Genomic DNA, 25,082 nt, shown 5'->3' with positions numbered 1-25,082 from the left:
GCCACAGAATCTGTTCCCACAGATTTTACCAGTGATGCCTTGGTCTTAGCTTGTTTTTGCAGCATTATCCAAGTGCCAGTTGCATTATGGAAGTGTCAGTGCTAACATTTAGAGACCACTTCATGCATTGGAATTAGTAATATTTGGCCTTTTTTTGGGTCTTTTTTCCCGCCTCCTGAGGCTAGTAGCTGTTACCGTTAATTTATTTTCAACTGGAAAGTTCAAAACTGAACTAACAGCGTAGGAGAAACAAGAAGAAACATTTTGATGGTTATTTATTGCAATTGCAGACTAGTGTTTAATGGCAAATATGAAGAGTATGTCTGACTTCACACGTTTTTAGATTTGTTCTTGTAGTAAGGTAAACAGTAGCAGTACTTTTGCTTTTAAGCACTCTGCTAGGTTCCAGGAAACAAATGAGATACGTTGGGAAAAGCTGAGGACAAAGCTTTGTAAAATGTTGATTTAGATAGATAGTGATTTTAATTAGGTATATACAAATCTATTGTCAGGACAAACAGTATCAGGAAACTGTAGGTTACAGAATCAGTATCCCAGTGTCTGATCTCAGAATCTCTCCCTCTTTCTCTGTTTTTTGAGTTTATGCAAGCTATCAAAAGGACCTAAGTTGGTTTTTGTAGCTATGTAGACCTTCTTCAGTTCAAGAAGAAAAAGAGATAAAGATAGAACTATATACCATTTTGCTTTGAATTTAGGGCTAGTAAATTGAATGTTTGTTTTGCAAAGAAAACCATTGTGTTTAACTGCATGAATGTCTTCCCTGGGTTTATGCTACTGAACTTGAAACCCCACTGGGGATGTCCAGCACTAAGATGAAAATTACTGTTCTGCTATTGCAGATTCCCAAGTAGATAGAAAATTTTCTTAGTATTGTATGTTCTTAAATCTTACATGTCCTCTTAATCAAAAATTATATCATAACAGTAAAACTAGGAATGCACACCAGACCAAGCATGGGTCTTGTTGAAGTCAACAGTAAATGTCCTCAAAAGGTCAGGATTTTTTTCCAAAACTAACTCGTGGTAACTCATGTCGGCAATAACAGCATGACAAAGGATGCTTGTGTACTTGTATTTTCTACAGTAAGTCCTTAGCTGTAAAGTATAAAGTACTTTTGTCCATCTGTGAAATACTCCTGCGTTTAAGATGTTTCAATACAAATATAATTCTGCTGATATGTCTGCCGCTCATTTGAGGCCTTAATTACGTTTGTGGATCTGTTAGTTGTATTTTCAGAAAGATTCATTTCAGCTAAGTTTTGTCTCCCTATTGAAACTTGGAATTAAGTGTCTGAGCTTGTTAGTGTTTACTGTATGCAGCTGATTTAAAGTAATAGTCAACATAGCAATCTGGGAGAGAAGAGCAGAGAGATGATGATCTTTATTATATAAATAAACCTGTGTGCTCCTTTATTGTAACAGACATTTTTGCCAATGTGCATTTTGGACATCATTTGTGTTTCTTCTAGTATGTTAACTTGTATGTAAACATGCATTGAAAGAGTACAGGAAATACATAAGTCACCAACTGTTGGATCTGCAGAATAAAACTTTCTATGTTTGTAGTGAAGAATATTTTTCAGGTATTTTCATATGCTTTTCAGAATCTAACTTCGCTGTCAGAGTACTCCAAAGACCTAAATATAGCAGACTGTAGTGTTCTGAAGTGATAGTTTAGAATGAATTTCCAGATCTTAAAACTAGCACCTCTTAGATCAGAATAAAGTCGATTATGCCCACTCCTACTGCATTTCACTATCCATTTCTGGTTCCCTGCATATTAAGGGTGATTCAGTATGCCTTTTGTGCTTGGCGGTCTGATTTCCACAGCTAAGAGGTAAATATAAATAGCATGATTTCAATTGCAAAACACTGATTTCCTCCCAAAGCAGATGTTTTTTATCTAGCTAGTGGTAGGATATTTCAAGACAAGATCACTGTTCCTATTTACATTTTAAAATAAGGAGTAAAAAGAAAAGAACACCTTGATATGTTTGTTTTTTCATTGTTAAGTGTTGGCTTGTTTGTCTGACATTCTTTCCTTAGCTAAGGTATCCTAACTGCTTTTATTAAAATTGTCTGTGCTTTTGAAGACTGAATGGTATAAGGTGTTTTGCATGCCTGTAAATATATACACATATACTTTTTTTTTTTTTTAAATTAGAATGATTGCTGGTTAATGTTGGTCTTGATGCTGGTTGACTACATGCCTTTTTTTTTTTTTTCTCCTTTTTCTGCTGGTAGCTCCAAAATACTATGAAATAAAAACAAATTTCGGAATCACCAAGGTTAGTGACAGAAGGGAGTAGACCACTGTGCTGTTGCAGATCTTACCAGAGCAGCAGAAAAGTTATTAGCTCTTCTAATTACTGATTTTTTTGAAGGTTCCTGCCCTTATGGCTCAGATGCAGTAGCAGATCGCACGAGAGCTCACAGCTGAAAGTTCTATCTCTCTAAAGTCATCTTTGACAAACAGTAAAGCTAAGCTTGTTCAGGTTTGGTCACTCAAGTACGTATTTTGTGTGTAAACAAGGATGTGATTAATATCTGCAGCTCCCTCAGATTTTGAATATTCTTGTCTCAAGAACAGAATACCTTGTTTTCTGACTGAGCCAGGGCTAGAGGCAAGAATTTGAAACCTTATTAGCACTTCTGAACTTGCTTGTGAAGCCAGGAAGATGTTCCCCCACTTTCTGCTCTTCTTTCCAGTCTTTCCTCATGAATTCTGTAGTCCAACTGGTACGTGAAATCTTATCCAGCATTCTTAGCAGCTCCTGCAGCCACATATTTAGATTTCCTTAGATCCACCCCCAGACAAAAAACTTGTCCCACCTCTACCGGGATTTGTGCCAGCACAGTTTTAAGAGGCTTCCAGACTTGAGGTTTGCATCTTTTGTTCCCCCCATAACAATAAAAGGAGAGTTAATTGTAAGTGGCAGATGCTCAGTTTATGAAGTGCAAACGGGCTTAGAATAACATGTGGGTAAGTGCCCAAGGTTAGATACTCAAGTTAGTAAAAGGGAATTTAAGTTCACTTTGTGCTGAAAAAACTTTTCTATGTTACTTGGATTTTCAAACTAAGTATGAAAACATTTAAGTGTTCTGTTTCATCCAGTAATATGGCCTACAGCTTATTTAGGTCAAAATGATTTTGATGTCCAACCAAATACCTCAGTCCTTATTAATACAATAGCACAGGTGTTTTATAGAGTTTCATGTTTCTAAATCAGTTGGTAACTTCTTTTAAAGAAGCATTGATTTTTCTTTCTTTCCCAGTTTGTTCTTCTCAGTGTGTGTCACACTAAATGTCACACTGAATTTGTGACACTGTGAAGCCATCTATACCGCAGAATTTTAAATGCCTAAGAGGTGCTTTTTCTTCCTGTTCTAATCTTAATCAAACAGTGGACCCTTGCTAGTTACCTGGATTCATTGGGAGCTTCAGCTTCTCCCCGCACACTCACACCCCTTTTTCTTTTGTTCTTAGAAAATTTGATCATTAAACAATTAGACTTGAGGCAGGAAAGCAAATGACACATGGATAGTAATGAGGTCAGAAGCTCCCACGTACAACCTGTTGAGTCTTCACAGAGGAGCTATGTCATGCTAAATTATCTTCATGTGTTGGTGAGCAGTATTCTGGCAAGGATGAATGAAAGGCTGAGCATAAAGGAGAGCTCTAATAAATGAAATGATGGACGCATTCATTCTGGTGAATCCCACTATCTGTCAGAACCATGTCTGCTGCCCCTGCTAAATCAAATAATTTTTCAGGTTAGCAGCTCTGATAGCTACCTGCTAAGCTGCAAAATCTGTGCTAAAAAAGGATTTCCCTTTTTGGTTTGATTCTGCCACCTAGTTTAGTAATACGTTGATTGCTTTTGGAACCACTCTGTGGATAGACTTAGTACTGCACTGAGTGTGAAAGTCATGAGGTGGATGGGATGCTTGGTTCTGTGACCATGAAAAGAAACGTGTGTGGTGGTTTTAATTGTGTGTGACGTCAATATTTTCATGATCCCACTTTTGAATCCGAGTTCCTAAAAACTGTGTTTATGTTTCTGAGTGCAGAGTTTCAGAGCGGAGAACCAGATCTTTACGTTGAAGCCGCATCAAAGCCAGATTGCGAATCTTGGGCTGTGGCACTGGGAGAGGCAAACTCGGAAGGTTTGCAGAATAAAATTCAGCAGCTCCGGAGGTTGATCATGGAAATCAAAGAGGAGAGATCATCAGATGAAGCGCGACAGTTTCTCCCTTCACCCCAAATAGACAGCCTAGGAGAGCCACAGTTTACGAGTAAGCGCATATGCTCCTTTTATTGAGTGGTGCAATAAAAATGGTCCATTCTCTGTAGCAGTACAGATACTGAAACAACCAGGGTACATAGTGCTGTTTAACCTGTTGCTTGACAAAGTGCAGTAGTAGAGGAAGTAAACTGAAGATTATCTTTTAATGTCATTAACTGATATATTTTGATTTATGCAGATAACCTTCAGGGGAACAAATGTGTGACTACTGTGTTTCTGACTTTTTCTCTCTAATCTGTTTCCTTCACGAGACTTAGAAATTGTTTAGTTAGCAATATTCTTTTCCTTTTTTGTGTCCTATATGAACATATGGACTACTATTAAAAATATTGCCTGATAACTTTGATAAATATATAAAGCTTTAGTGATACTTAATTTAGTATCACAGATTTGTTCTTTGTGATATAAAAGCACTCTGGGTGTTTGAAAGCACGTAGCCATATGTTAAGTCATGTTTGGTGCACTGGAGTGTGGGCACTGTATTTCAGTTGCCCAGTTACTTAATCAAGTCTGTATCATATTCATAAAGGTGTTCCAGGCCAATGTGTTCCATGCTGACTCTGCTAGTGGCAGAATTCAACTTGGAAATTTGTTATAACTCCATTAACAGAAAAAAAAAACCCAAAAAAGTTAAAACCCCCCACTTATTTGTTATTTCTTACTGACCAAGCCTTTCTAAGCTCTGCAGCTGTAATTTTTCTTGCGTAGGCTTGAATGATTAGCTATAGTAATGAGAACAGCATGAAACTAGTCCTATTTAGCAACATCAAGTTGTCATGGAGCAAGAACAGCTATAAGTTTTGATGGTTTTTTTTCTGTGGTTGTCTTTTTCTTTTTTTTTTTTTTTAATTATTTTTAATTTTTAACAAAAATCTTGCTTTCTAGTTCATGTACCAACTATCCATCTGACCAGTTTCTTCAATACCGGCAAATGCTTAATAAAGCTTACTGGAGACAATACATAAATGTCAACAAGAGGCAGTTTAATTTCTACAAGGTTCATTGATACTGTAGATTTGATCCAATTACTTCCTGCAGAGGGTGAATAACTCAGTGTTATTTAACTATCCTTCCTACATTTCTCTTGTTGCACTCCTTTAGCCTAGCGCAATAAGAAAATATTGTCCTTTGCAGTAAAATATGCACTAGAACATGATTCCTCAATGGAGGGAATTAAAATGTTCTTATTGTTCTTGGTGTATGAGAAAAGGGATTCATGTGCTATTTTCCAACAATAAGAAGTTGGCTTTGTTGCTTTACAATTTATACGTAGGTCAATAACAGGATGATATATTTTACTATATTAACCTGATTTACATACCTTCACAGAACATGTTTTTTGTTTCCATTTTTAATGGGATGACATACCTACTTAAAAATGGGCCATTAGATTTAATATTTTTCCAACAGATATATAGTCAGTTGTTATGACTGAACATCTTAGCAGTACCCATCCATGAAAGGCTGGTGGTTTTTTTTACTTAGTTTCCTTTACCAGAAATAGTAAGTTTCTATTAAAAAGAAAGAAGTGGTCTTCAAAAGTAGTCTTTTTTTTTTCAGGCAAGTATTTTACACAAAGGTCTTTCTTCCTGTAAGTTTGTAACATAAAATGTTACTCTGGTGGCAATGGCAGGTAGTTAGAGGTACGAATTAGGCATGCAAAAGTTTTACTATGTATTAAAAAGCTAGGTATTGAAATAAAATTATTTCTAATAATTTTTTCTTTTTCTTAACCTTGAAAGGTATTCAGAGAATTGCAAATGAGCCAAAGCTGGAGTTCAGTCTTGGTAAGATACAATTTTGACTTCTTGGAATTGCAATGCCCTGTGTGCCTGAAGAGTTTATATCTATAGTGTTATACAGTGTAACATGTTACTTGTTTTAAAACAAGTAGAACAGCCCTGGTTCCTCTAGGTAGGAGATGTGCCTGTGTGTGTCTCTGCAATGCTGACTTTAGATTCTTAATTGGTTGAAATGGCTAAAGATCTATTGAATTCTCTAATGCTATGCTGCTCTACCAAGCTGAAAATCTGTCAAATAGCTTTGCGAATGTTGTTTATGAAATATTACGTATTTGGGACAAGACATTTAAGATGGAGTTTTTAAAAAGATATTTTATTTAGGTAAAAGTACTGTCCCTTTAGAAGAAACTTTTAAATAAAAGTGTTGATTATTACTTTGTAGAGAAGAGTCAATATAAACATTCACCTGATTTTCTCTTTTTATACTTAATATAATTAGTATATGAGAACTCTATATTGGTATAGTATATAATAGAACTTTGTTTTAGGAGATGTTCTGTCAGCTCAAGCCTTCCTCTCTATTCAGAGGTATACAGCCTGAGTAAGATTGCTCAGTAAGTCAAGAAAGCTAATTGAATGATCATGTATTTGTAAAACAAGTTAAAGATGCACAATATTTGCAGCCCAAACCGTGCCATTTAGAAAGGAAAATTCTCAACTTTGTCATTGCTCTTTCAGTGCAAAAACTTTGAAGCTTTTGAAATAGTGAAATAATTATTTGCTGTAGAAGCACTAAATACAATAATTCCATACCAGAAATCAGAATAATAGCTAGGTTTAGTTGATTAACGATTGGGCTCAGTGATCTTAAGGGTCTTTTCTAACCTAAATGATTCTATGAATATTCCCAGCTTCTGTATGCGGTAAAATAACACATTTGCAAATAATGTATCTTTTGAAATATCTGATGCTATATGCTGTATATATTCTGAAATGACTAAAAGTTGTCCAATTTTTTATGATTTTTGCATTCATATAACCTGCTAATATGCATCTCATTGTGTAGCTGTACACTGAGAAAGTTTTACTCAGTGCTGTTCACTATCTGTTATATTTACTCCCATAGAAACACTTTAAAACATCTATTGCAAAAGTGTGTGTGTGTGTATGTGAGAGGGAGTGAGAGGGAAATGGCGACATTTGTAAGCAGGTTATTATATAAAAATCAATCTAACTCCACTATTTGGAGAATTTAAATTATCTACAAACAGATCTCCCTCAGAACCCTCCCCAGCACAGCAAATGGGATGGCATCAGTGAACACACCTGCAGATTCTCACCTTGCTCATTCCATCATGGTAGGCTGTTTTCTGGCCCTGTCCTTTGAACTGGGTTACAGCTGGCTTGTGCACTGCTGTAACTATGCTGATTTAAAAGGTGATACCCTAAAGCTGTGCGCTTTGGGGCAGATGCAGTTATGCCTGATACAATAATTTTTAGATTCCCTTAACTATATGTGGGTAGCTTTGCCTGTATGCCTTCTAAAATCTAGACAGTTATAGCATTACAAAAACTTTGTTGAGCAGGTTTGTTTTTTTTTTTTTTTCTGTAGGGACTATTTCTGCTGAAATTGTTAAGTGTTGGCATGGAAGAAAGGCCTAGTTCTCTGCTGGGGAGTTACCATGCTATAATAATTGTTAAGAGCAATTTTAACTTTTCTGTGCCTTTCTATACACGTTTTATAGGTGCTGTGACTGTAGTATTTGGGCATAGCTAGTAATTGCTGTGCTTCAGTGATAACAAACTCCCAGAATGACCCTGGCGTGGCGTAGGAGAGGGAGGAAGGCGCTACAGGCAGCGACTGCAAATTAGATGAGCTGTACTTCAGGAGAAGTTGCTTTCGGTGATAAATGTGCCCCAGCAGGCAGGAGCGTAAAAACAATGTAAAGCCATTTTCAGACTTGTTTGGGCTTATGCTGGACGGAGCTCTGTTTGTGTTTTGCATGTGGCTGTTTCTAGTAGGAATTTGTGTTCCGTGGTTTGTTCTGCAGCATTATTGATTGAGTCATTGCAGCTCTGTGAGCTATCTTATACATTGACTTCTGCTGCTGCTCAGGTAACAAATAAGAGCAACAGTGTAAACCTCTTGTATTTCACTGCTATTCCTTGCCAATGTTGTAAGTCAGGGATATTTGGCAGCGTAGGCAACTATGCAGAGCTGATTCTTGGCATCTTAATCCTAAAACAATACTAAATATTTAAGCATAACACGTTTGCATTGGGGGAATCCACTTCCAGTGACTGAGTTGGTCCATGGAAGACTTCAATTTTATCATAACAGTTATCCTTCTTACTGGAGTATCAACATACCCATGCCAACACTTCCTGGCTCCAGCCACCCCACTCACCACCACCGTGCTACTCGTATGTGTACAAACATACACGCACGCAGCAGATTCCTCTTGCTGATCAGAGAGGACCAGCTGGGAAGGATGTGTGTGCTGTTTGGCCCGACCAGCCACTTAAAATACCTCTCGCAAGGGCAGCCAGTCAAGATGCCTTCTGTGCTGTTCACCTGGTTGTTGGTAGGGCTGGAAGGGACTTTCGTTCGGACAGGCTGGTGCATGCCTCTGGGAAGCCTGCGCTGCCTTGCCGTGCCAGCCGAGCCAGAGAGCTGCCCCTTGGCTGCTGGCAGGCCAAGGGCACTGGTTGGCTGATCTCACCTTTTCAAAGTTTGGTTCACGTCGAATTAAAGACTTGGCATTAGCTTTAGCTAATCAAGGACTTCCAAGGACCCCCCTGTGAGGTGAACCAAAGCATTGGTAAGCAGGGGTGAGGGAGCGAGCTTTGCTGCAAAGCAAGCACGCTGCTGTGATGTGTGCGTAACTTTAGGTAACCAAATTTTAGGGCTCAGTAGAGGTGTTTCAACTTGATTAGACTGGTCTTTGTCATTTAGAATTTGGAAGGCACATCTAACAGTTAACAACCTATACAGCTGGTCTCTAGACTTGAAAGAAAGGCTGATATCTATTACTTTGTTCACATGCATTACATAAATAATACTATATTAGTTAAGTAGCATATATATGTGTGCAAATAGACATTTGCTTATATCGGTTAATACATACATATTTTTAACTACATTAAAAAAAAATTGTCAGTTATCACATCGTTGTAATTTGTAACTCTTCTGCCACTAGTTGGTCAATAAATAAGATTCAGAAATGGAACGCTCCAGTAACTAAAACAGAATATAGCTTTTTAAATAATATTTGGGTGCTGCCTAATATATGAGTTTTATTTAGGGACAGTATATCTAAATAGTGCTCTTCAACGTTTGATGTTCTGATAACTACATTTTGAAACAATGTTATTAAAGTCATGCTAGGGGCTTGTATTCTGTTGTGGTAGCTAATTTGCTGCATTCTGTATCCATAACACTCTGGAAAGTGTTCTCTTTATAAAATGTCCAAAATATTGCTGCCTTCTTATTTTATTTTAAAGTTCAGTAAAGTTGTTTGTTGGTTTGGTTTTTTGTTTTTGTTTTTGTTTTTTTTTTCCTGAGGTTAAGGCAAACAATAAAACTCTTCTGAATTACAGCTTTCCACTGCAATACACTTGGCATTTTCAGGAGTGTACCTGATCTTGTAACACTCCTTATTTTGGAGCCAGAGCTTCCTTTAGACTTAGATTTTTGATTTTTATATTCCTGAGGACTCTTTGGAAATATGGCCGGTTTTTGAACCTTGTAACTGTTGGGAAGTTTTAATTTTCAAACTTTATCTTGTTTGGCTTTTCCAGTGATTCTGTTTTGCATGCTTCTTTATGAAGCACTAGGAGGTAGCACATGTCTGTCTGTGCAGGGTGCTGAGTAGAGAGGAGGAACAGAGCAAAAGGAATGAAACCAGATCCTGGGCCTAAATAACAAACCAATCTAATAAACAGTGAAGATGCTAAGAATCTTTCCCATGATTTTGAAGTGCACAGGATTAGTTCTTTTACAGATGTTTATTTTGGGGTTATTGGTTTTGGTTGCTTTTTAAAAATATCGCAGCCCTCGAGTCCCAGATCTAACTAAATATGATGTAGGTTCCTGACTTCACATTGATTTCAGCATAGCTACTTTGTGATATGTGAACTTAGCCAAAGTATTATGTAATAGTTATGGGAAATAAATTATATTATGCATATTGGTGAACACTATTGTCAAGTTTTTAAGAGCTTGTACCTCTAAAGGTATTTGTGTTTACTTGACTGTTAACTGACAAAGCAGCACAAGAAAACTCAATAATCAGAAAAATGAGGGAGCAGGTCAGAAGGCCAAGTTGGTAGTCAGAGTGCTCAAACACGAACTCAGTAATGAACATGATGTTAATATGGAGAAATACACTTAAAAAATAGTCTAAAAGGAAAGTTTGTTATTCCTTCAATGACTGGTAGAATTAATTTGACATGTTTCAGTGTTTTTGAATTTGTCTAATTGGAGTTGTGAAGAGAGAGCAAAGGATACTGCAGTTTTGGATGTAGTATAATAATCTAGATAACTGTATAGAAAGGAATGTCTCTGCACATGTTGTAGGCATATTCAGGTACTAATTTTAATGAGAGCACCTGTCTAGCATCTCAAAAAGCTTTCAGTTTCTTGGGAAGTATCTAAGGGCAGTGAAGTTTGATGGACTTGGCCTACTGTTGCATAACCTCTAGGTAGTTTTCAAGGTATAGAATAACGTAAATCTCACTGTTATGTCCTTTTACAAAATCTCATTAAATAGTGCACAATTCATAGAAAACTTCAGCAAGTAGTTGAAAGAATTAAAAATTAAACCTTTTAGTGTATTTATTTTTTCATTTTACCAAATAGTGGGTTGATACAAGAGCTGTCTACATGTAAATGCAGAAGTGTTTATTCTTCACTGTCGTATTTTTCCCAGAGTAGTATTGTGAAGGCATTCCTTGGAAAAGGTCTTGAAGCAGATTTACCTTTGCATACTGAACCTAAATGGTACATCAGTGCTGCTCAAAGACCATGACTAAATGATTTTTCCAATTCTGAAACATAATCTGGAGCTTTTTCAGCATCAGCTGGTCCTAGAAGAGTGATAAGCAGGAATACTATTTTTATCCATACCACAAACTTGGAGTCAGAGTCCTGATCCCAGAAGAATTTTCCCATCTAACTCAGTTATCCTTCTGCTTCATCATGTTGCAAGTTAGTGAATAACTGATACTTTGTTGTGTTAGCCAAATTAAAAAAAAAAGTCATCCTCACACTTTTGAGTAAATGTAAAAAGTGATCACTTCTCTGTGAATCAAACTGAAAGTGTCGCTTTATGCTGAAGGGTGTTTATCCCTCAAAAAAAGTTAAGTGTTAGCCATGTTAGGAACAATATTAGCAAAAATATAAAAATGAAGGGTGGGTTTGTGCTTTTTAAAATTTTGTTTAATTTTTATATTTCACCCTTTTTTGTTGAAACAGTTTGCTGAATGTTACACTAATTTGTTCTGCTCCCACACAAATTTCATCTTAACCAAACTAGCTAGTTAGGTTTTTTCCTAGTTTTACTGATGTATATTAGATGTTGTTTCTTCCCAACAACAACAAAAAATGGATAAAAGACAAGTTAAATTGGGAAGAAGAAATTAAGTAGAAAAGGTATCATGTGATTGAAAAGAATGCTCTTTTGTCCTCTGGGAACTACTTATTGGGCTTCTGCCTGTTTTGAGACTTTTGCACTACAGCATAAGATGCTGTACATGCATTTTATTCTTAGCAAATCAGTGTCGCTAGGATGAACTTTTTTTTGACAGAAGGGATCCTCGCAAAGAGGTGGCAATTTCAAGCCCAGTCTAATAGACTGTGTTGGCATGTTTTGAGTAGTTTTGACTTAGGACTTGTGCTTTTGAACTAACTCCTATAGGAGTTTCCTTTTTCTTCCACCTTATGCAGGTGAGCTTGAGCTAACTTTCAGTTGGTTTTAAGTGCAGTTAAAGCAACAAGTGAAACTGTCTTCCACAAATGTTCTAAGGTCATCTATCACCTTTCATGTCATACTGTCACCTCTCTTTTGGCAGCGTTTGGTGATGGAACAGGATAACTTGTATCGAGCAAACTGGGAAGTGGGATCACCTAGAATTGAGTGATGTTGAATTAGTGACCCCTGAGGAGAGTAAGCTCTCCTTACTGTGCTTCTGCATTCTGGGGCACTCATAGTAAGCTTTCTTTATTATATGCAGTCATTATGTGTACACTGCTGAAAAGTGATTTGAGGATGGATTTGCCAAGACTCCACATCCTTCTTTATCCACCTCTCCTCCCACAGTACTTTGTTAGCTTTTGAGAAGGCTTTTGGGATTCTGTTATAGCTCTTGCCAAACTAAACGTAACTGCTTTTCTAGACAGCTTTCTGAAGGTCTGCTCCTTCAGCATTGTGCACCTCTTTAGAAGTAAAGCATCGCTCCTGAATTTTGCACGCTGCATACCCTGTCAGAGAAAAGGACTATCTTTTTCAGTGGTATTGCCAAAACTGTCTGGATATTACCATTACGATGTTGTAATTTTAGGCCATTTTGTTGTAATGAAGTAGTCATAATGCCACTACTGAAGTAACTAAAAGTACAAAGGGAATGTATGGGTGTGTTTTCCCTTCAAAATCTTGCCATCTTTTAGTCTTGCATGACTCTTGTTTCAAGCATATTCGGCCTCCTTCTTGCAGAAGGTTGTCCCATTCCATTTGGCAGTGTCAGCCTGCATTCTCTATTTGTCTTTCAAATTTCATTCATTATATTCAGCCTTACTTTATGCATAATGTATTTATACCATCATGGTTTGCTAACCTACAGTGTTCACTGTATTAAAGCCTCTTTTAAGAATGTGTTATGTATACAGGGAAAAAAATTTTGAAAAAAACAAATCCAGAAAATGGAGGGAAAACCACCCAGAAGCTCAAAACCATAGTCCTTTCAAAAATTTATCTTTGTTCAGTTTTTCCAGATATGTTGGGTTTGAGACCTAGAGAATTAGGCCAGATTTTCAAATCTGTATCTATAGGCACTACTGTAATTTTAGAAATCTATCCTTCAATCCCTTTAGGGCAGGGATTGTCTTCATTTGCATTGCAGCTAGAGAAGCGGCATGCTGTCATGAACCTTAAATATTACTCTGTATTAATTGTATCGCTGAATATGCAAGGACTCAAAAATCCTCAGTAATGAAACTTGGGAAGATGTTCCATTAGTGTTCTGCCTGCTTCTCGCACACTGAGAGAATCTGAAAAATTCTTTCTATAATGTAATATACTTTACACATAAAATATATATTTTTTTGTAGAATATCTATATATCCATATACAGAGTTATATAGGTATCTATTCTATATATGTAGTTAATATATATGAAAATTTGTTTCATTGCTGACAACCTTTTATATCTAGTATAGCATTACTCTTTTTTGTTAACTGAGTTATCTACTTAATTTCGGTGTCAGTAAGAAGTAATTTGTGATAGAAGTAGTCACAGAAATATTTTTAACTTATCAGCATCCACTGCTACTTAATGATACTTATTAAACAGCTATGACTTGTGTAAATTCAATTTCTGTGTAGGTTATGCTATGTAGCAATGAGTCACCACACAGGGCTCATTAAATGCACGGATGTTTATTTGCTCTGAAGTGGGTCAGAGCACATGATCAACCAGCCATGAGGGACTAAATCATTACTGATTGAGCATATTCCACTATGATGGAGTAGAGGAATCCACTGATGTACTGATGTGAGTAGTAAGTAGCATGAGGATATTTTGGGGTATCAGTATTAGTAAACCCAGGTGCAAACTGGGTTTCAGGCAGTTTTCTTCCATTCTGTTCTATGAAATTTAAGTATCTTCTGTTTCTGGAAGCTTTTGCTTTTAAGAAAAAGATTGGTGTTGAACTACCAGGAGAAGGTGGATGACAGCCTTGTAAATACAAATGTGTATAAATCAGGGCTGCAACTAAGGGAAACTTTTAAGTCTAATAGAATAAAGATTCTCACAGGAGCTCTCACATGTTTTGATATGAACGCTTATCTAGAGATAAATTTTGAATAGCTATGGCTAATCTGTTTAGAGAGGAGTTTGTAGATACCTGAATTTGAAAAGCTATTTAACAGTTGAAAGGTTTTTTTGGAATTTAACAATTCTGAGAGGCGGGGTTTTATCATCTTAGTTCTCGAGTGATGCAGCAGATAATAGGATTAAATTCTGTCAGAAATGTACAAATTCTGAAATCTTGTCAGAGTTAGCAAACTGCTGCATCTACAAGGCTAGGGAAAAAGGAGGATAAGACTAGGAAGAACCTTTCTTTTTCAAATCTTAAACAAAACTGGTAGGCTTCTTAGTAAAATCAGTTTCTTCTTGATATCGAAAATGATACTTTTTTTGTCTACTTCACATTTTTCTCATAGACTTTGTAAATGTTGTCTCATGTTTGCAAAATTCCTTCTATGCAAAATTTCAAAGGGATAAGGTTGTGTCTATGTTGAAAACTGTAATGTTTTTTGTGAGCTTGGGTGCTAGTTCAGTGCCCCAGTGAGGTTGGGTACTGGAAGCAGATTAATTACAACAGCTCGGTCTTACTTAGCATGACAAACTTTTAAATTATTCTGATGAAACTGAAAACTTGTGTTTCTAGGGTATTTTTAAGCTAGTTCATAGGAATGTAGGATTAAAGATCATTAAGTTAGAGAGAAGTTATTTTTGGCACATAGTGCTGCTCTTTTTCCTCATTATTTTTCTCTTCCTGCTTCTCCCCAAAAATATACCGCCTACTGTGCATACTTTCTCCTATTTGTCTTGCCAAACTGTACTCTTTCCAGTTCAATTTTTGAACCTCGTTCTCTCAAATGAGTCTCTTCAGATTTCCTAGCATGCCTCACATGTAGAGGGAGACTTGATTTGTGTGGGGGGGGGTGTTTGTGTGTACGCATGCACGTAGCCTATTACACCTTTTGTCTTTAGGGTGTCAGAGTGGTGGAATAGAGCGAGTGGCAGAGGTATGTGTGAGCTCAGTGGCTGAGCTGGGAAGGGGAGAACAATGGTTTACCTAGCAGTTCTTTGCTATGGAAGGAGTTTTTGTGGGCAGCATCTTCCTAAATGAGACTGGCACTGAGCCCACTCTCCCATTGCATGACCAACACGTCCACAGGTACAGCTCTTATATGACCTGATGGCTTTGTGCTTACCTGATACGTAATGAGTCCGTGACTGATTCCTTTGTGGATCCAGGAAACTGGTCTGAATGCAGAGGACTATTTAGATCCTTATTGAGAGTAATTTCTATTGCAGGCATTTATACACAGAGAGCAACAAGCCAAATAAGGATGAGTTATTCCTTTGTTCTTATAGAAAGCTCTCTAAGACTTCCTTACCTACAACAGAGATTTGGATGGCAGTCCTGGCACTTCTGCCTTCTTCCAACCTTTCCCTACCTCCCAGGAAGCTGACATTTTAACTATTCAGGATGTGATTGTTTGGGGTTTTTTTGTTGTTTGTTTTTTTTTTTTTTTTAATTCCTTGACCATGGTATTGTCAGGGAGGCTTAGAAGGCATACAGTGTCTGCAGAATATTTTCAGCGATAGACGTTAGTCTACTCCACAGCTTCGTTACTAAGAATGAACTACATTTTTATAAATCCTTTAAAACTACACTGCTTCTCCCGATAGAGGGGCTTTTTTTTTTTTTTTTTCCAAACTGCAATGTCTGGTAGCATTACATTTTTAAACTTTATTTCTACTTAAAAAAAAAAAAAATTGTATATCCCACTAAATTTGCTTAAGAGCCATTATCAGCATTCCTGGTTTTGTGCTTCAGTGGCTGAAATCTTGGTTTTCTCTGCTGCTGTCCAGTGCCCCTTACAATCCTGGGATTTCTTCTAGCAGGTACAAGAAATAGCTTGTATTTTGGAATTCTTGGACAGGTTCAGTTGGGATGCCAAAAGTAACATTTATGATTAAGGGACTGGAGATTATTAAGAAGCTGGAGCATCCTTCATATGAGGAGAAGCTGAGAGACCTTGGACTGCTCAGCCTGGAGAAGAGAAGGCTCATGGGGGATCTTGTCCATGTGTCTGAATACCTGGTGGGAGAGATTGAAGGCAAGGGAGCCAGACTCTTCTCAGTTATACCCAGCGAAAGAATGAGAGACTATGGACTGAAGTTAAGCACACAGGAAATTCAATCAGAAGATCCCCCCCACCCCACTCCAACTTTTTTTACTGTGAGGTTGGTCAAACACTGGCACAGATGACCTAGGGAGGTTGTGAAGTCTCCATCCTTGGGGATGGTCGAAACCCAATGGGACGCAGTCCTGGGTAACCTGCTGTAGCTGACCCTGATTTGGGCATGAGGGTTTGAGTAGGTAAGCTCAAGACTGATTCTGTGATCTACGTGGCAGAGATTTGTCATGTAACTTTCCAACAGGATTTTTGAGGCTTCTTAGAGCTTGCTGTTAGTGAATGGTTTGCAATGGAGTCTTGTCACATTCTGTACCGTATGTTGCCTTGATCTAGAAATTCTTCAGGATCTCTAAATAATCCCTCATAATTATATTGAAAGTAGACTGTTTAAAATTGTTGCCGTCTATGTGGACTCAAGCAGTTTTGGGTAACTTCCTCTCTTGCATTGTTATTAAATCCTTTAGGTTGTATTTAATGTGCCTCACATAAGGATGTAACAGCAGCCTGAATTGTCTTGCTTTTTGGGCAAAGAATGGAAAGAGTTGAGCAAATGTGGAATTAAAGTTTTGTGAATGCTCTTGGCCTGGGAAAATATCTTATTGGTTGTCATTTTTATGGATTTTTGTGTACATCTGCATGGAAAGTTTTGTTTATTTTTTTCTGTATATTCTCACAGGGAAGATGTACTAGTGGAATGCTTGCAAAATGCAAGCTGAAAGTAGAATGTTTACTGAATGTGTGTTTGCAGCAGTGGTGTTGGCCAGGAATAAAACTGAAATGGACGTTTTTGCCGAGATGAAACTCTTTCCCTTTTCTCCACAAATAAAAGAATTTTGGGTCACAGACAAAATAAGCTGAGGATGACTGTTTAGTGAGTAGTGCCCTTTTTCCAGTGGGGTGGACCTGACTTCTGGAGTCACCATAGACAGTGACCCGAATTCAGTGCCAATTGAACGTAAAATATTGTATGTAAAATATTGATGTTACTTTTCAGATTATCTTTTGTCCCCCCTACACCTGCTGCCTGTAAGTCTTCCTTTTTTTAAATCAAGGTGGGACAGCTTCAAGAGGAAGACTTGTGTATCTGCTTGTATGCACTCTCTTATGTGCTAATTAGCAACTTTTTGTGGTTTGTAGCTGCTATGTTAGAGGTGGGCAGAATGACAAACCTGTGAATGTGCCCTGTATCTGACCTCTTTCTGGTCCAGTGCTCTGTTGAATTAAAAGGGGCACTGGCACCATTTCTCCTTCGGCCTCCCGCTGGGTCTGTTGTGAAGGAAATCAACAGTGATTTTTTTGCAGAGCGTGGACTAGCAGCTGTGCCCTGCCACTGCCTGCCAGCCTGAGGCTGTCAAGATAGGTGTGTGGTTTGCAAATCCTGACAGGGCTAGAGATAGGCTCGGAGCTGCTCAGCATTGTCAAGGCAGAGGCATCGGGATGTGCCCAGAAGCCAACCTGCAGGCATGTAGGGACCTCTTACAGTTGAAAGCTTAAATACCTGGAGACTTTAAATATCTCCAAAGATAGGTAGCAGGTGTGTGGAGGCTTAGAGTGTTCTGTTTAAAACCCACTTGTGGACATCTCTGTCATCTTGTGAGTTTACGCTCAGCTTTTTGCTGTCACTTTTTGCAGTTGGTCTTTTCTAACCTTCAGCCCAGTCTGTAAAACACTTCATAAAGAATTGTCTAGAGAATTCCTTGCATCTCTTTCCTTGTGTGTCTTTCTCCTTGAAGATGAAGTCACCTTAAAATTCTAAAAGAGTATAGATCATGTGGGAGACAAAAAGCAAGCAAATTATTTACAGATTACAGTAGTCATGTAGCTCATGCTTAATGTTGTGCAGAATGGTAATGACTAAACAGACATGAAACAATTATATTTTGTTAGGCCAATAATATGTTAACTGAAACATTTTTAAGTAATTCAAAGCATGGTAGCTCTTGACTTTTTTGACTCCAACGGTACTGCACCGCGTTAACTGAACATTTGTCTTTCAAATGGCAGTTGTTAAATACATCTCTAAATGCGCATATAGAAATAATTGCAGTAATACTTTCATGTTATAAAATGTTTCCCAATGGACTTTATTTTTAATCCTCATATGTGGAAACAGAAGTTCCATAAAAAGCAAAACATCTAATTAATAGAGGACTGAAGTCATGCTCTCTTTTTGAACACATTAGTTATAGATGTACTTATTTTAGGAAGTTTTGAAATGCATGTCCTGCAGTGAAATTTGACTTGAAAATGAGGTTCCCCTGCAGGCCCTGAAAAAAATGGAATTCTCCTAAATGCAGCACCACAAAATCCCACACAACAGTGGATGCAGTATGACAAGCAGACCAACCTAAGGTGCTTGGAAGGGCTTTGCTGAAAACAAACTGCTTAGGAATGCTTTTCTTCATTGTTTTAGTCCCATCTCCTGTGGATAATAAAGTTTCTAGTACCGTTATGGATACTTTAATTACTGTGATTAACCATATTTTTAGTGTGTTTTTTCCCTGTTATGTGGAATATGAAACTGAAATTAAATACATTGAACTAAATTTAAAAAAAAAAGCCTCTCTATCTTGTGAAATATATGTTCCAATGTTCAAAACAAGTTAAAGCTGACACTTTAATCTGAAATCCTGTTGCATATAAGATTGATTTCTGAGGGATTGAATGTGTACAGAATTTCATTATGATGAGTTAAGAAGAATTTGGTCTTGGCATTCTTTGAAGACCAGACTTCTTCACACTGAAGAAGCTGAGGATTGTTGGCTGTAGGATTGTAAATGAGCTGCTTTAAAAACTAAAATGGGCTAGTACTGTTTTCAACTTTGAGATCTGAATGCGCTCACATTGAGATGAAGAGCAGCAATACCTAGGTCATCCTGGATTTAAATCTCAAATCTGCCAGGGAGTCTCTCTACAAAATGAAGGATTTTTTTTTTTCCCTTTTAATTTTTTACTAATATTTCTTTGTACAAAGGAGTTGACATAATTTAAAATTATTTCTCTGGGAAGAAGTCAGCTATGTCTTTATGTATGTCAACACATCAAAACCAAGGCAGTTTCAAGCATAGTATTGTAATGTGTAAACAGCAGTTTTTCACCTTTGAGGAAACTCCTGCTTGAATGACAGTCAATTTACAGTATAAGGAGCCAACCTTCTGGTTTAGCATGCAGTATGCTGGGCTAATTGTTAATGTCTCCCCCTTTTAGATATGTCTCAAAATACAAGCTGCAGACATTTTGTAGATCTATGAGTTAACAATTTAGAGCAATAATTACAGGCCAGTATTTTGAGAGACAAGCTCAGTGTTGATTTTGAAGAAACTGGGAATACAAATGTATATGCTCCTTTAAGCATGTTACTTTAAAATGACATCTAAGTGTGTCAAAACAGCTACAGTCAGTATGGTATTTGTTACCCTGTACTTTTTTAAAGGCTGTGTGTCTGTACCAACAGAGTTCTCATGGCTGAGACGTACATTTTGGAGAAGTTTAGGAGTAAAGATTATTTCTTCAGGGTATGTGAGTAAACTACTCCAAAATCTTCATGGGATGTGGATTCCTTGAAACTTGTCCTCTGACACAACCCTTGATCTGTGAACTTTTATTATTTCTGGACTCTGTTGTTTATGTGAAAATACACAAATATATATGTATTTAATTTCTTATGAAGGGGGTTATACTTTGCTATCTCTTGCAGGTCCCATGCTATTAAAGTAATCCTAATTTGTTTGTCAGAATGACTGTTTCAAAAATCCCCTGAGGACTAAAGCATTGTCTCTTACTTGGATCTCTATTTTAGGTATTAATCCAGAATTGCCACCTTTTCAGACGAGTCTTACTTATATTAGAACATCTTCTCCCTTTAACTACAGCTTGCATGCAGATTACTTAGCATTTATCATGCAGTTCCTGACTAGGAAATTTAATCATTACAGGGCTAAAAGTGATTGTTCTGGATTGCAGAAATCTATTTTCTCCTTTGATTAAAAGTGTGTCTTGCTCTTATTGCCTTGCCTTTGAAGTACATTTTAGTCTGGTTTCCTCTTAGACGTGTCAAAGAGCGTGGGTTTTGTTTTGCTAAAAGATGGCCTCTGGTATATTGGAGGGAGGAGTGCTTTGCTTCCTCTTTTTTGTAGAGGACTCTTTAGACAGAGACTCACTAGTCATTTTCAACATTTGACAGGCACCTATGCAACAGGAACCAATTGTGAATCAGTCTAGTGTTTAGTATCCTAATGGGGGTGGGGGATTAAAAAAAACCCCAACAGTACAATCATGCAGCTCATTAATACCCTGCCTACTTCTTTTAAAGGCCATGTTCTGCCTCATTTGAGCAGTACACATGGAGAGTACTACAGTGCTCAAACCTTTCTGCCATGCTCCCTTGGGTATTGGTTTTTTTAGGAATCTTTGTGAAATTGATCAACACTACATCACTTCCTCATCCTTCACTGGAGGCTCCATCCTTGGCATATGTGAAGGAAGGGAACACAAATCTTTTCAGACAAATGAGTCTTAAAGGATGTTCAGTTAGACAGTAGAGCAATAGCTTTGCTTGCAAGTCTAACTATTGACAGTCTTTTCTTTTGTGAGTAACTATTGTTAATATAACTCCCTACTGCATATTGTCCTGGCACCTTCATCGTGATTGCCTTTACTATGTAACATTTTCACTTAAAGAAGAAATGAATAGTTTTATTCACTAGCAGTGTCTCATGGGCAACAGGGCTATGGCCACGTAGTCAATTAGCTTATAAATAATTAGAGAGCTGGCTCCAGAGAAGTTTGTGAAAGGGACTTCCTTAATGCAGCCTCTAAAACTGCACTATTGTTTAGATGTACTTGGTTAACATCAACTAGCTGGGGTGGTAATAGCAACATAGCTGTGGGACCCCAAAGTCTTGTCTGGGCTGTATGACATGTCAAAGAAGTGGGGTGGATCACTCCCTACAGAGGACTGGGCTCCTGTAGCTGGACTTCTAACCAGAGTAGCTCACTTACAGCTGCTCAAAGCAGCTGTACTGCAGTGAAGAAGCATCCTAAAAGAGTTCAGGTTGTGTAGAGTTCCTTCTGAAGTTTGTTGTCTGCTGTAGTTGCTGGACTGTGTTGCCTGATTGCTTTCCTTTATTTTGCAAGGGAAGCTTCTTTCCTCACCAAGCCTGAAAGTATGTTGTAAAGTTGTATGTGATGACATGGATTTGGAGTAAGGCTAAGCAACAGCTGAATTTTCTTTACGTGTCGGAGAAAAGGACTGTCTCTTTAGTGTTGTAAAGTAATACTGCACACTGAGGATCAAAACCACATAATGCTTCACTTGACAACTGGTATGGCAGTGTATAAATGCTTATGTCAAAGGAAGCAATGTATGCTGTTATAATAAAAACAGATGTGGCAGACTGAAAACTTTGAATTGGCACTTTTGTTTCTTTTCATCTTCTTGTGGTATTGCTGACATATTTTTGTACATTTATATCTGAAGGACGGACAAAGTTAGGAACCAGCAGAATATATTTTATTTATCCAATCTGAAATAAATTTTTACAGGTTCTAGATGTTTGCTATGATCTTATAGTATAAAGAAACTCATAGTTAAAAGAAGAAGGGAAGTCTGTGTACCGTTTGCTATTCCTCTAATTCTTCAGCTGGTACTTAAACTTGTAACCACTCTATTCTCAGGATAGTGAGAAATCTTTGAAAGAAATTACAGCAAGTTTACTTCTTTATTAGATACTTGATCTTGACAACATTGGGGAAAAGTGAAGGGGGAAATGGTATTTAGCTGTTTCCAGGAGATTTAAACCCTTTTGTGGTATTCCAAAATAGCAACAATATGAAAATAAATTACAGCCTTGGAATAACAGTATCAAAATCCATTTTGATATGAATATATTTTGGAGTGTAATAATATATAACAAGTTTTTGTAAGACTTCAGGCATGTTTTTGGTTTTTTTCTTTTTTTTTTTTCTTTCCTCATTTCTCTCACCAGAGAACTGAAGTCACCTTGCGGTCAGAGCATAAATACCATTAATAGGCAGTGCCATGAGCAGAATAGTTTTGGGCAAAAGGTAAAGAGGGTAATTGAGAATCTAGAGCAACAGCAAGCTCTCTGCTTTGCTCTCACTAGACTACTGCAGCATCTCAGAAAAACAGAGTTCTCTGTGCTGGTAGAGGCACAGCGTGCTCAGTAAAGAAATGCAGTGTTTTTTGGAAGTAGTAAATTTTTATAACTAAATATAGCACTACATGAAAAAGATACACAGAGACGCTTACATTCTCAGATATAGTTTCAAAAATTAAAGGAGTTTAAAAATATTGATCAAGAGCAGTTTGTTTCATAACTTAAGGAGCCAGCTGTTCTAAGCAAAGGTAGAAATTAATTTCCGTGACCTCGTTGCCATTGTGTAGCTTAAGTCTAGAGCACAGAGGTGGCAGAAGTCACTTATACACAATTGTAAATAAAGCTGGAGGAGCATGAGCATTAGCAGTGAATGTGCTGGAACAGATCGTCTAACATTAGCAATGGATTAATGCACTACCAAAATGTAAATTGCACTGAATGGATGGTTAACACATGTAACCGTGCATTCACTTCTGCAGTGGAAATATGCCTGTGAGCTGTACGCTGATCCAGTCAGCCCCTTTCCTGAGACTCTTGCATCTATCATACTTAAACTCTATAAATAACTGGGGTTGTCCAGGCTGAAGAGCAAAGCTGCAATATGAAATAGGCCTGTTCTAACACGTCAGAAGAATTGAAACCCATGCTCAGGAAATGGCTATTATTGCTGCTGGTAATGGCAATGCAAAGTTACAGTCTAAGCCTTTTGCATTTATTTTACCTTCTTGGAGAAAGAAGGATGCAGTTTGAAAGTGCTCTGCTTAATGCTCTAGTCCAGCATGAGACTTTCAGTAAAACACAGAAGACACCCTAAAATTTCTTTAGTACTTCAAAACCCCAGGGTAGGCAGAACTTATTCTGAAATAGATCACTTCTGATTTTCACAGTGGTAATTCTAACCAGATTTATCACTTCATATGCAAATAGGATGATGAGTGCAGCTGGCATCTCAACTCCTGGGTATGATCATTTATCCCTACCCTTGATCAGCATACACCATTCTCCCCCAGCAGCACTCGTTGTATCTTACTTCAATGAATCCTAAATAATTGTGGTGTTTTAGCTGCAAATTAAGTGGGCAGTGATTGATGTTTTTCTGGACAACATATTGATATGTTACTTAGAGTGAGTACTGCTAATATTGGTGGTGTTTGTAGGGTTTTTTTTCCCAAACCTTTATTTGTAGAGATGTCATAAACATATCTTTCTTTATGCTTAATCTGATAACACTGCCCTGTCATCTCTTTCTCCTTGGACTCTTGGTAGAAGTTTTCTTCCCTCTGTTAATTACAGGCATCCCCTGAAGGATAGTAATTGTATTATGTATGTGGATTTCCTTGAGATATAACTAGGGTACTTTAGCAACCAGCTGTACATTCCAGAGAAGAGATATGTATTTTATTTTTATACAAGCCTCTCATCTCCAGAGACAGGAACAGTGATCTTGGACCTTTTTTTAGGTAAAAATGAGTGGATCTTTACTTATTTGTGTATGTGGTCCAAAAGTAGTCTTCTATTCTGTAGAGATTCTTTTCATTGCAGAGTTTGCCCAAGTCTGAGCATCTCTTTTAGTTACTAATGTTAATGAGTGTCCCTCCTAATACATACCTGTTTCATGACTATGTAACTGCGCCCTCATTTTGCGATAACGTGGATATTATAATTTCTATGGCTGCATCCTGTGATATTTAGTGTGTACAGTGAATTTTACTGCGAGTCTGCATTGCAAATTGTTGTGGGAGTAACTTCTCTGTTCTTTTGGTCCCTAGGTAGAGGTGTTCTTTACACACCAGCAAACTGAAGCATTCCTGCTGACACATGAATGGGACAACTAATTAGTAGTATTTATGATAAACCAATTAATAATATTTATTATGGAGCACTAGCTGGATGGGTGCTCATTAACACCATTCTGTGCTAATACCAATCCCCAAACATTTGTCTCATTTGCTTTCAGACATGTTTTGCCATGCAGAGAATGCATCGTTGTCCTGTTCACATTCCTCTCACAGTTGTATTTATGCTTCTAATTCAAAAGTATGGCCAAAGCTTTCCTGTATGTTCTGAAGTTGGATTATTCCTAAGCTTTTATGTGTGCCTGACTGAAGGTATTCTTTTCAGCAAGCTTGGTTAGTGCTGTGTGTTCAGCAGAGGCAGAAGCAGCGGTGATGTGCACTTTCTTCTCTTACGCCTCCCTACCCTCCTCAACACTCCCCCGGGGTGGAGGAAAGAAAACTGTGTACTGTTTAGTGTTCTGCATGTAGCGCAGCTCTGAATGTAGTGTTCTCTTATTTAATCTGTCCTTTTGCCCACTAAGGAATAGCTGCACCTCAGTTAATTAGTCTATCAAGACAGACTGTACATTATTATTTATAAACTAAGTTGCTTTGGGATAATAATGCTGCTGCAATGCCAATGAAATGAAAAAAAATTTTGAACATTATGTTCACATATGTGTGTGAGACACACAGGCTTCTCCCATGCCCCTTGTCTTCAGATACTACTAATTTTCTGTTCTGTTTTGACAGCATACAAAATAGTGTGCCCGGGAGACAACAGGGCTATGCTGGTTAATTCCTGTCCCTTGCCAGCCCCTTGGAATCTGTTTTGGTTTGGAAAATGGGAGGGAATGAGGCTGTGGGAAATGTCATTTCTGTCACTGGCTAGAGAAAAAGCTACCTCG

The 25,082-nt window shown here is 37.6% G+C and overlaps 1 protein-coding gene across 9 annotated transcripts in view; it reads left to right on the top strand.

Annotated features, from left to right (window-relative positions):
• Window positions 1-25,082, top strand: part of INPP4B (inositol polyphosphate-4-phosphatase type II B) — a 339,117-nt gene that overhangs the window by 128,589 nt on the left and 185,446 nt on the right. For 8 of the 9 annotated variants that reach the window (XM_069779819.1, XM_069779787.1, XM_069779811.1 and 5 more), the window contains 2 exons: window positions 4,092-4,316; window positions 6,070-6,114. In XM_069779819.1, the coding sequence (XP_069635920.1) occupies window positions 4,092-4,316; window positions 6,070-6,114 (270 nt within the window). Of the gene's footprint in view, window positions 1-4,086; window positions 4,317-6,069; window positions 6,115-25,082 lie in introns of all 9 variants that reach the window. The other variant, XM_069779858.1, reaches the window with a different exon arrangement.

Source organism: Haliaeetus albicilla, chromosome 1 (assembly GCF_947461875.1).
Source record: "Haliaeetus albicilla chromosome 1, bHalAlb1.1, whole genome shotgun sequence".
Lineage (NCBI taxonomy): Eukaryota > Metazoa > Chordata > Aves > Accipitriformes > Accipitridae > Haliaeetus > Haliaeetus albicilla.
This window is presented reverse-complemented; position numbering and strand designations above follow the sequence as displayed.